The sequence below is a fragment of the Poecilia reticulata genome, chromosome 8 (assembly GCF_904066995.2).
Source record: "Poecilia reticulata chromosome 8, P_reticulata-male-v2, whole genome shotgun sequence".
Lineage (NCBI taxonomy): Eukaryota > Metazoa > Chordata > Actinopteri > Cyprinodontiformes > Poeciliidae > Poecilia > Poecilia reticulata.
In genome coordinates this window covers 22,725,944-22,737,916 of record NC_088837.1, presented here as the reverse complement: position 1 = coordinate 22,737,916, position 11,973 = coordinate 22,725,944, and the positions used below count along the sequence as shown (strand labels likewise).

Sequence of the window (11,973 nt, the reverse complement as noted above, 5' to 3'; positions counted from 1 at the left end):
TTTTAAAAAAGTTGGTAAATATCAGTAGAGTATGTGTGTGTGGAATGTGTTAAATATTAAATTAACCACTAAGGTACCCATTGAATGATAATTATTTTTTTCAAAACTAGTTTTATTTCGAACAAAGAACATTGCAGAAAAAATGTTTGTGCATACAACACAATAAGTAACATTAAACAAGAAGATAATGAATAATATAAAATAAAACCACAAAAAATCAACTACATTTGTGATACTCAAAGAGTCTATATAGAAACGATAGATGCCTTCAAAATAAACAATTCAAATACTTATCTTCTTCAAATTCAGACAACTATCATTATTATTCTGCTGCTGTTTTCGACACGTGGATTTGAGGTTTGTGTTGTGATTGGCTCAGAGTGGAGCTTTGATACTTACATGGACCAATGAAATCAATCCACATCACGACACGACAAAAAGGAACGCTACCAATTCAAGAAGCCCTCCTTTTCAATCTTAGCTGTCCTCATTTGCTGCCTGTATGGAAATCATAGTCGCCGCTTAGTGTTATCATTAATAATAATACTTGAAATTGTTTTCACGCTAAAGTAGCCAATTGGGTCATACTTGAATAAATCTACATGCTCTGACTATAATAAATATTTATTTCTTGAAGATTTAAGAACTCAGGCTAAAATTATAACGCTGCGGGGTCCTTTTGGATTTTTTTTTTAAAATCATCTAAATATAAGCTATTACTCAATGAAAACACTAACTGCTGCTGCATTGATGGTTTAATATTGTAAAAGGGAAATAATTCGGGTTAATTAATGTGTAAACAAAAAAAATGTGATATTTAGCCGATCTGCTGCACTTGACAGTCTGTGAAAACTGACTGTTTGACGCTTTGGTAATTACCAGCCACTGTGCGGCAGAAATCCCAGTACAACTTTTATCCTCGGGATAAAACAGAAATTCAACACCGGCAGTTCCGGGGGGTTCTTCCCAGCGGGTATAGTGGAGCGGGACGCCGGCGTGAGGGGAGTGGGGAGCGGAGCGGTGTCGGTGAGCCTGCCCGGGCTAGTGGAGGACAGCATGGCTGCGGGAAAGGGCGCAGGGAAGCCCGTCTCACTGTGGGACAATTTGCGGATTCGCTTCATCGTTTGTTTCTTCGGAGTCTTCGTGTGTTATTTTTATTACGGAATACTGCAGGAGACAATGTAAGTAACTAACAGTTCATCTGAAGTAATTGTTCAACAAACTGTACCTAATGTTTTAAATTTAGCTAAAGATTGGGACAATTATTAATTAGCTGATTTAAACTGAATTCAAAAAGTTTTAAATCAAGAAAAACATTTTTTTTTTACTGATTGAATTTTATTTTTGCATAACTTTGCCTGCTTTACTTAAATAGCACACATATTTGTTGGATTGTGTAATTTGAGGTGTTTCTGAAAGCTTATTTTATGCTATTTAAACATAATGTAGCAATATTTGTGACATTTATGTATTTTGTGCCACTAATTAACTTCAGGAATATTTATTTTTATTAAATTCCCCGATTTTTAAACCATTTCATGTGAAATGTATGAAGGTGTTCCTTGGGTATGAAATATTTTTAACTGAATGCCTTGTTTGGCTCTAGCAGGTTAAATGTGTCCTGACCAAATTCAACCTTTGAGTTGGAAAATTGGTATTGATTAAATCACATTACAGGCAGAAATTATTGTAGGTTCAGACAGATTTTAGACCACAGTTGTCATTTTTACTTTCTAGAAGTAAATGGGAGTTTAAACATTTAAGTATTTATCCAAGGATTAATCAGATCATATCTGGGTTCACATAATAATCAATCTTTGTAATAAATGTTGGTGTTAGCAATTAGATATTGCTAACATCACTATTTTTTTAATTGCCATGATTACAACCTCAAACCTGCAGCTGGTAAAATGTGTTTTTATGAAAAACGGAGGCGTAATCTGCCGTCTGTTTGACTCTTGCAGCACTCGAGGTAATTATGGCGGGGAGAAGTTTACTTTTGCACGGACGCTGGTCTTTATCCAGTGCGTCATCAACACTGTTTTTGCAAAGATCTGTAAGTACCTGCACGAACTGCAACTTTTCACACTGAAACGCAAGAAATCAGTCATTTAATCTCATTCTTTTTCTCTCCCTCTCAAACAGTGATCCAGTGTTTTGAGAGCTCCAAAGTGGATCACACCAAGAGCTGGCTCTATGGCCTGTGTTCCCTCTCCTATCTGGGAGCGATGGTTTCCAGTAACTCCGCCCTCCTCTACGTCAACTATCCCACACAGGTGAATCTCCATTAAAACCGACTGGAGTCAGGAACCGATTTGAGTATAAAACATGTTTTTATTGTATCTTAAAGTGGGATTTCTATCGTTTTAGGTGTTGGGGAAATCCTGCAAACCCATACCAGGTATTTTGAAATGCATTAAATTCATAATAAATAACAGATAATTTTGTGCTTCTCAACTTACTGCTTTACGTTTAGCACCTAGTTGCATTTAGGGAAGTGATTTCTGTTTGCAGTGACACATTCTTGAAAGCTTGTGGTCGGAAAATAAATAAAGAAACTGTGGTTGCAAATACTTCAGTGCTTATGAAGTGAGCTGCTGTGTGCATGTTGTTGGTCACTGCAGAGGAAGTGCATCATCTGGCATTTAGTGATTATGTAAAACTCAAGTTTTGAAATACTTTGAGGTTTATTAAGCAGCATGTAAACCTCTAAATGTTTTAAAACTTAAATAAACCTGATTAGGATTGGTAGCACATTTTTAAGATGTTTAAATATTTAATGAATCCACACATGATGGACTTCCCTCCTAAAATTAAGACCTTAAAATGTCTTACATTTGTTTGAAAAAAATTGTAAATTGACCTTTATAATCATGGCAGAACGATTAAAGGTAGATATTTTTTTCTTGTGAGGCGTTTCTGTACAGATGGATGGAAGAGGTTTAAGGCCGCTGGGAAAAAAGTAAAAAAAATGACTTTTTGTGTTTTACCTCAGAAATTTGACTTTTTTTTAAATATAGAATTTTTAATTTGTTTTAAAGCAGAAATTTGAGTTTTTTTCCTGCATATTTTTTACTTAAAATTTTGACTTTTATTTTTCCTCATAAATCCGATTTTTATTCATAAATCTGGCTTTAATCTCAGGACTCTGAAAAATTCCCAATCATCTTATTTTTATTTTTCCAGTCGCCCTAATCTTGTTCCGTATAAACGTAATTTCAGTCCAGTGTTGTATAATTATTCCAACGTGCAGAAAGATCGTTTTAGATAAATTATTAAAAAGCATTTGTATATTTCTAGCAGAACTGTCTTTGTAGCTTCATCTTTTATCACGCTGGTTCGTTTGTTTTGCTCTCAGGAATGACACGTTTTTGGTGAAAATGAAATCCTTTGTGCTTGTTGCAGTCATGATCCTCGGCGTAACGATACTGAGGAAGAAATATCCTCTGGCGAAGTATCTGTGTGTGCTGCTGATCGTCGGCGGCGTCGCTTTGTTTCTCTACAAACCCAACAAAGCCGCCGCCGCCGCCGTGGCAGGCGACCACATCTTCGGCTTCGGAGAGATCCTGCTGGTGCGTAAACTCAGCGATCCCGTCGCCTGAGTGTGATTTCTCCTGTCTGTTCTGCTCATCACGCCTGCTTCCGTCCCAGCTGGTGTCCCTGACGTTGGATGGACTCACCGGCGTGGCCCAGGATCACATGAGGGCCCGCTTCCAGACCGGCGCCAACCACATGATGCTGAACATCAACATGTGGTCCACGCTCGTTCTGGGCCTGGGTGAGTCGGTGGCGCTCTCTGCCAAACGAGACGAATATTCAGCCTGGAGCTTTTCACAGATTTATTATCCGTCCTGCTGTCGGGGAGAAACGCATGAATGAGCAGAATCACCTGGTTCTGCTCAGTTTTTAGTGCAAATATCTTGATACACTTAAAATAAGACAAAACTAAGTAAGAAGTGAGCTTTCAGCAAGATGTAAGAGCTTGTTTTTAGTCAATAATTCTTTAATATTGTTAGATTATTTCACTTATAAAACATTTTCCCATGTTATAAGTGAAATAATCTGCCATAATATTAAAGAAACGTATGAAAAGATGTAAAAAATGAAAAATATGTTGCCTCCATTGTTACTAGCAGCCTGCTAAGAACTGTTCAGTCTGTTTACAGTCAGTTATTAAAAATCTTGAAGATGATTCAGTTCAACCAGAACAACAAACTGATTACCAAAGCGCTAGCAGAGGGGTGTCCAAAGCGCGGTCCGAGGGCCATGCGCGGCCGTCTGAAGGGTTTAGATCTGGCCTGCAAGTGTTGGTGCTTGGTGCAGATGAAGACATTTTCAACTTTTTTACAGATAAAATAAAATAGATTTCCGTTTATTAACAAGGTTTTTCCATTCATCTTAGTTTTGGAGCAACTTGAACCACAAACTTCGGAGAAACAAGTCGTACTTCTCATAGGAAAGCGATCAACCCCAAAGATTTAGGACCTTTCTGTATTTACAGTAACATACACATATGTTTTCTACACTGATTAATTTGTTATTGAGCATCTAAAGGTAAAAAAAAATAATGCACCAAAAATTTGTTTTTAAAAAATTTACAGGTGCTTTCAACTTAAAAGTTTGGATACCGCTGAGCTACTGGATTATATGAAGGATTGTGCTTGTAAATTAAAAATGAGGGCATGAAATGAGTGGGAAACACTATTTATTATAAAATGTGCTTTTATTTATTCTGGTCCAGCTGTAAAAATGCAACATTTCATTCACTTGTCCAAACTGATCTCACTTCTCCTTGTTGTGGTGGAGTGAGGCCACCAGGGGGCGCTGTTCACTCAGTTTAACCTGAGAGCGTTTTTAGATGAAAATGTGAAAAATTCCTAAAATTGATCAAAAATAAAAATTGTCTTTGATTAGCAACGTTGATTTGTTTTTTCTGTGTCGCTTTTATTTGTTTGTATTATTTTGAATACATGCAATTCAACCTGTGAAATCTGATCCTGTGTATTAATATTCTGGTTGTTGCCTGATGTCCGTCTCTTCCCTCAGCCGTTTTGTGGACCGGAGAGGTTTGGCGCTTCCTGAGTTTTGTAGAGGAATATCCCAGCATTTTCTACAACATCCTTCTGTTTGGACTGACGAGCGCTTTGGGCCAGGTGGGTCTGTCGCTTTAACACTCTGAGCCTCAACATGGAGGAAAGATGGAGGGAAAAGATGTTTTAAAAATCTAAAATCGTAAATTTTATTCAGTATTTTTTTATGTTTCTCTGCCATTAACAGTAAATATATTAAATTAACTTGGTGAAGATCAAAATAGGCATAGGAGGGTAAAGTATTACTGAAGTGTAAGTGGTTCTACTGTTTTTACTCAAGTGAAAGTAAAAAGTCCAAGAAATTACTGAAGAGTTGAAAAGTATTTGGTAAAAAGTAACCAAAGTACTGAGTAACTGATCAAATTACTAATCATTTAAGAAATCATATGGACTAAAATATGAAGTTAAGTGGAATTTTTTTATTTTAACAACCGAAATGACAATAATTCATATAAGTAACCAAAAAATCAAAATCAGGCAAAAGAGAAATTTTCCAAATCAGTTTCTATCAATAAAAAAACGTATTAAACTTTAATAAAAACTGCAGGTTTGGTGAATTTTTTGGTTAAAGCCTGTTTGTTTTTCATTCTGTGGGTAGAAAATCCAGACATTTTACTCAAGTAAAAGTAGAAATAATTTATAATAAAATTACTGAAAGTAAAAGCAAAAAGTACAAAGTAGCAAAAATACTCCTAAAAGTACATTTTAAAAAAAAAAGTTACTCAAGTAAATGTAATAATTACTACCCAAATCTGGGAATTCAGGAAAAAATTATTTTCTACATTCATCTTTCAGTCAAATTGATCAAATTGCTCCTCAAACTAAAACTGTAAAAGTTTTTCACAAGACAGAAGGAAGCAAATATTTTACATTTAATGTAGAAATATTACATTCTCCTGTCAAACTAGGGGATTGTGGTGGAACAATTTTTATCTGGTCATATTTTCAACATGCCCTGATAAAAATGTTCTGCCGCAGAACATTTTTAATCAGAAGGCATGAGGTTCGTGTTTATGCTAAATGAATGCAATAATTACTGAGTAGTTCATAAAAGAGAGGAGAAAATGTCAAATGTTTCTTCCTGTGGGTTTGTGAAGAGGTTCCCCTGCCATCTGGGGGCGATGGCATGAAAAGTAATAATAGTCGTTTTCTGCAGACTTTTATCTTCATGACGGTTGTTTACTTCGGGCCGCTGACCTGCTCCATCGTCACCACAACCAGGAAGTTCTTCACCATCCTCGGTTCCGTCATTTTGTTTGGAAACGTCATGACCGACATGCAGTGGATCGGCACCATCCTGGTCTTCCTGGGTAAAAGTCCTACTTAATTAAATGCTGTAGTTTTATTTGTTGAAAAAAAAATCACCACTTAAGGTTTTAATCTTTGCTTTTCTTGCTTTAGGTCTTGGATTGGATGCTAAATTTGGAAAAAACCCCAAGAAACGCTAAGAACCAGAACCAATGGGAACGGACTGTAACCAGAAGATGACTGTACAGAACTCATTACATGTGCCTGTGATTTAAAACAGGATCACAGTTTACAGCTCTTAAAGACGCATATCTCACCATGTATGAAGCCGGACTGAATTACGAGCTACAATTTTAAAGTAAAAACCAAAACGCTGAACTAAACTAGGCCTCTAGCATTAAATCTTTTTTTGTTTTTACAGATTGAGGCTTGAATATGTGTGCAAAAAAAAAAAAAAATGTAAACGGTCGTCTGTAGCTTGATGTTGTCCAGTATTACTACTCAAGTGATTTTATTTTATACAACATGAAATAACTTGCCATAAAAAGGGAATTGAATTTCATTGATCCCGTCTTTATTTCTATCTGTGAAATTTCTATGACATAAACATTAATTTTTATTTTTTTTTTGCTGTCTCATAAAGCTGAGCTGTATTTAATATTCAGTTGAAAAGCGAATTATTGCTGTAAAAAAAGAAAAACAATCAACTCATTTGTTTTAATGGATGTTAACGAATGCCCTGAAATGTGCAGGTTTTCTTCAGCCTATTTAAACACTGCAAAAACACAAAATCTTACCGAGATTTTTAGTCTAGTTTTTGTGGAAAAAAAAAATGCAACAAGACAAAACTAACTAAGAAGTAACTTTTCAGAAATATACAAGAGGTTAATTTAAGTAAATTAATTAATATTGATGAAGAAAAAGTACTGGTTATAAGTGAAATAATGTGTCATTTCCCCCCCCCTTATTATAAATTAAAATGTATTGTTCCAGTGGCAGATTATTTTACTTATAATTAGTACTTATTCCATCAATGTTAAGGAATTATTTAATTAAAACAATGTGCTACTGGAAACTCAGTTTTGTCTTATTTTAAGTGTAAAATACTTGTCAAATTCAAAAATACTTTTTAAAATGTTCTAACTCGTATTAATTAAAATTTTTCAGCGTTATTGCAGGAAAAACCTCCTGTAGCAGTCTGTATTACAGCATATATGAAGAAGCCTCTGACTGAAGACACTGTTTTTCTAAGACATATAACTAAAAATGCATAAACTAATTTTTTCCTGGAATCACGACAGTTGGGCCGATGAAACCAAAGTGTGTGAATGTAAGAAACAGAAACCCAAACACAACATACCAGCACAAATAACTCATGCTAACCTTCGGTGGGAGTGGAGGTGTGATGGTTTGACCTGGCTACTGAAACACAGCCGCAAATCTGCTGTTTTATGTAATCTGGCTTTACTCAAATGATGAAAAAGTGGAAAATTATGAAAAATCTACAAGGACGGGGGAAGTTTTTTCAGTTTAATCCAATTCATTAGACCCAGAGTTGTCAACATTCTGGGTTGAGAACAAATGAATTATGTGGATTTTTATGTCATTTTTTATGAAATTTGTTATGAACAAGATGCAGAAAATGAATTAAATTAACCGGTATAAGGTCAGATAAAGGTTATTTCTATTCTGTTCTGTATTCTATACAGTCATATTCAGTAAATTAAAATACATGTTATGATTCTGCTTGTTTGCCTTTTGAAAATAAACCATTAGGCTCAAATTTCTGTATTAAAGATGCTTTTCATTAGTCTGATGTAATGTTTTAACGTTAAATGTCGTGTTTTTCGTTGATGTTGATGTAATTAGCAGAAAAAAGCCTCCAAAACATCAGTTTGTTACTGCAATGTTTTGCTCACTGAATAGCATTCTGGGGTCTTGTGTCTCTTCGTTTTGGGTTAAAAACGGCCGGTTGGCCACAATTTTTGCCTGTTTAAAAATCTGCTTAAACGCTCTGGGTCGTGTTAATGTAATAATGTGAAATAATTTAGGATTCACTCTATGAAAGTAGGATGAAAATTAGAAGCGATTCGCAGAGTATTTATTCGTATTTTTAAGGTCAAGATTTGTCAGGAAATGTGCATCTTTCTGATTCCTCATCGACCTTCTTCCGCCTGACGAGCGATAAAAGTGAGGACAGTTGTAGCATTTCTTCACATAAGCGGTTGTTTTTTCGAGAAAAGGCGGACTTTTCAGACGTCAAAATGCTTCTTACAATCCGCAAGCAACTCAGAAACCACCCCGCTGTAAGTACCGAGAGCTTATCTGTAGTATTGGATAATTTTGGGGGGATTTGTGATAAAACGGGATCTTTTCCGAATTTTTGTAGCTAACTTAGCTTAGCAGGCTTTATGTCGGGCGACACTGGTTTTGTATCTCGTAATGTATGCAGTTCGGGATGTAAATGTTTAAAACAAACTGGTAAGAAATGAAGCTTTTAGACTTTAAGACACAAAGAAGATAAACGACACAAAGAAGGGTAGTTAATGGTTAACCAAAACGAAAACTAGATGTGACGATGTACTTTCCTGACGGCTACTTTTGTTAGCTTGAATTCCTTCCTATTTGGTCATCCTGTCAGAGGCCATATTTTATTATTATTATTATTATTTTATTTTAAAATCGGTTTAAAATATTAAAATATTGAAGGATGCTTGAAAATATTCCAGTTGGCTTGGGCATTTTTCAGTATTTTCTTATGTCCATTTTTTTAGCTTAATTAAAGCCAGTTAATTCTGAACTTTAAATAAAAAATTTTTGTATTTTGTTGACTTTGAAATTTCTGTAAATTACCAAAGTTACAGTTTGACAGAGACACCTAATAGAAATAATTTAAGTACCTCAGTTTGCCAGAATAGAGTCCCATTCATGACCCATTGATTTTAATTTATTGTATATTTTGTCTGTTTTATGTCTTAATAGGATCTAAATTTCTTTATTGTCATTGTAAAAAAAAGCACAAAAATATTTAAATAAATGTAGCTGAGATAAGCAGGATGTTGGTTCTTTTAAGCTGTATTTGTTTAATGTATCCAGAAGAAACGTTGTGTTTGGTAGGGAACTGTGATTGAGAATATTTTTGCTTTATGCAGATCATTGTTGGCAATAGACAAAGTTTAATCTCCGAGTTTCTGGCCTGTGTTGTCAAAACACTGACGACCTTCCTGTTTGTGCAGGTTACTGTTATGGCATCTAAGGAAAATGATGCTTCCTGTTTAACTTTCAGTCCGTTTTTCTTGCAGCTGATTCCCCTTTTCTTCTTCATTGGTGGCGGGGCGGCCATGTCCTTGATGTACCTGGCCCGTCTGGGCCTGAGAAACCCCGACGTTTCGTAAGCACCGCTGATGAAAAATGCATGTCTGTGACCTGCTGTGGCCTTTTCTGTAAACCTATTCCTGTTCTGCCCCTCAGCTGGGATCGCAAGAACAACCCAGAGCCTTGGAACAAACTGAGTCCAAACTACCAGTACAAGGTGTGTGTCTGTCATGTAAATAAAAATACACTCCTCCAGTGGTTTTTCCACCACATGACACTGCTGACACTTTGGAAAAACGGTGTTAATGGTTTTATCAGGACTTAGTGTGTTGATCTGTGGATAAGTCTTTCAGATGAATTAATGAAAGCACATAATCTAGTTAACGCTGACCAAATCTGATGAACTTGACCTCAAGCTTGATCTAAAAGTAGAAATATTTCAAATTAACAAAAGTAATGCGCTGGAGCTAAAATGTGTCTCTCTTCCCAGTTCTTCACAGTGAACATGGACTACAGCAAACTGAAGAAGGATCGCCCAGACTTCTAAAGTTCCCGTCTGCTGGAGTAAAACCACCGGCGAAGCCGCACAGTTTGGTCTCATCTTGACCTTCCTACATCCAGGAATCTGAACAATGCAGAAGCTAAATCCGCACAGCTCACGTTTCAGTTTCTTCATTGCATTTCTGGCTGCTTCTAATTGATTTCTCATTTTCAATAAAGTAAAGGAGCGTTTCCTCCTTCATACAGAGCACTTCATCTTGTTCTTTGTTTTTTTTTTTTTTGTGCACATTGTTTCACGCGTTTGCATTGCTGCATCACTTCTACACCACCCTACATGGTTTGTTTACATTTGCTTTTATTATATTCACTCTGCTTTCACTACAATTCACCTTTGACCCCGCTGCTGTTCACAGCATCCTTGGCTGCCACCCAGGACCCCCAGGCATGTCTGACCTTGTTTCAACAGATGGCGCCCTCTGGTGGCAAAAACGGTCCATTTGAAGACTTTTTCTATTCTGCTGTTAGAAAATTCAGCAGATGTATATTTTTTTAAAGTAAAAACAGAAACGGTTCTTCCTTTTGCAAACCTGAGTGAATTTGACGCACGCTGCAGGAGATCTCAGGACTTTTTGGAGACGTTTCTGATAAAAGAACGTTATCGCCTTGAGGCAGATGAGTTTGTAAATGTCACCGGGTCGTGCTGTTCCATCTGCAGCGTGGAGATGCGACAGGGATGAGCAGCCAGTGCTGTGCAGAAAATGTCAAGGAGAACTTAATATTTGAATAGAGGCCTGCGTCTGAATCCTAACCACCCTCTCTGTGCCTGGAGTCTTTCACACTCGAACATTTTGACTTTGGGAAAAGTAAGGGATTCATTTCTGCCTCAAAATGTGTTTATTTTGAGACTTTGTTGATTGAAATTACATTCCAGGAACTGATATGAGCTCAGTTTCTTGAGAAGGGAAGAAATATGCTTAAAATATCCTAATTTATTTAAGGAAACAACAAAGAAGGTAAATGTGACTCATTCTTGCAAGTAATTTAATATTGAGATGAGTTTTAAGAGGAAAAAGCTGTTTACATTTTTGTACCTAAACCTTTTTTTAACTTGCTAATAAATTCATAACACTGAATATTTCTGGTCATGTTTGTAGGTAATTCTTGTGAACATGTGGCGTCTCTTAATCACCTGCTTTTTATGCATCAGTGACTTTTATTTTTAACCCACCAACTGCTCAGGTTGACGGGGATATGTAAAGTATTTACAGTTCACGTGATTTGCAGCAAAAAATAAAAGAAAATGCATCTTTAAGCATGTGAGTATTTCATATGCAATGTTTTTCTGTTACAGCAGCAAATTCTGAACCGGTTTGTCATTTTACTCTGTTCAAATATACACTACCTACAGAGTATCTGTAATTGTGATTTGCATTAATATTATCATTTCAGTCCTTAAATACTACAATTTGGGCATAACTATATATTTTTCTTATATTAAAACTTAACCAGCTTTTTAAACATACTTTTTAAAGGAATTAATTGGATTTCTTTTATTTTTTACAAAATCACAAATATTGGCACCTGTGCAATTAAAATTTGTACATTTAATTTTTGCTGATTGGACAATATTTAATAATTTAACCTCGAAAAAGGTTGAAGTGAATTTATTTTTCTCTAACCTTGACACAACGCAGCATGTGGACGAGGTCCAGTGGTTTTTATGGAGAGTTTGCTTCTCCAAGATGTGTGGAACAACATTTAAACTTTAAGCTCAGATTATTTATGTGTTGCATTGTATTTAAACCCCAGGGAAACAAGA

General features: G+C 35.8%; 2 protein-coding genes across 2 annotated transcripts; both read left to right on the top strand.

The window, feature by feature from the left end:
• Nucleotides 1-686: 686 nt before the first annotated feature.
• Nucleotides 687-6,900, top strand: slc35b1 (solute carrier family 35 member B1). Its single transcript, XM_008416294.3, has 9 exons — nt 687-1,181; nt 1,965-2,056; nt 2,146-2,276; nt 2,371-2,401; nt 3,406-3,572; nt 3,652-3,778; nt 5,047-5,153; nt 6,247-6,400; nt 6,492-6,900. The coding sequence occupies exons 1-9, from the start codon at nt 1,057-1,059 to the stop codon at nt 6,536-6,538; spliced, it is 981 nt and encodes a 326-aa protein (XP_008414516.1). The 5' UTR covers nt 687-1,056; the 3' UTR covers nt 6,539-6,900.
• Nucleotides 6,901-8,363: 1,463 nt separating this feature from the next.
• Nucleotides 8,364-10,404, top strand: LOC103468910 (NDUFA4 mitochondrial complex associated). The gene is made up of 4 exons (XM_008416293.3): nt 8,364-8,644; nt 9,641-9,729; nt 9,810-9,870; nt 10,144-10,404. The coding sequence occupies exons 1-4, from the start codon at nt 8,603-8,605 to the stop codon at nt 10,198-10,200; spliced, it is 249 nt and encodes an 82-aa protein (XP_008414515.1). The 5' UTR covers nt 8,364-8,602; the 3' UTR covers nt 10,201-10,404.
• Nucleotides 10,405-11,973: the final 1,569 nt, after the last annotated feature.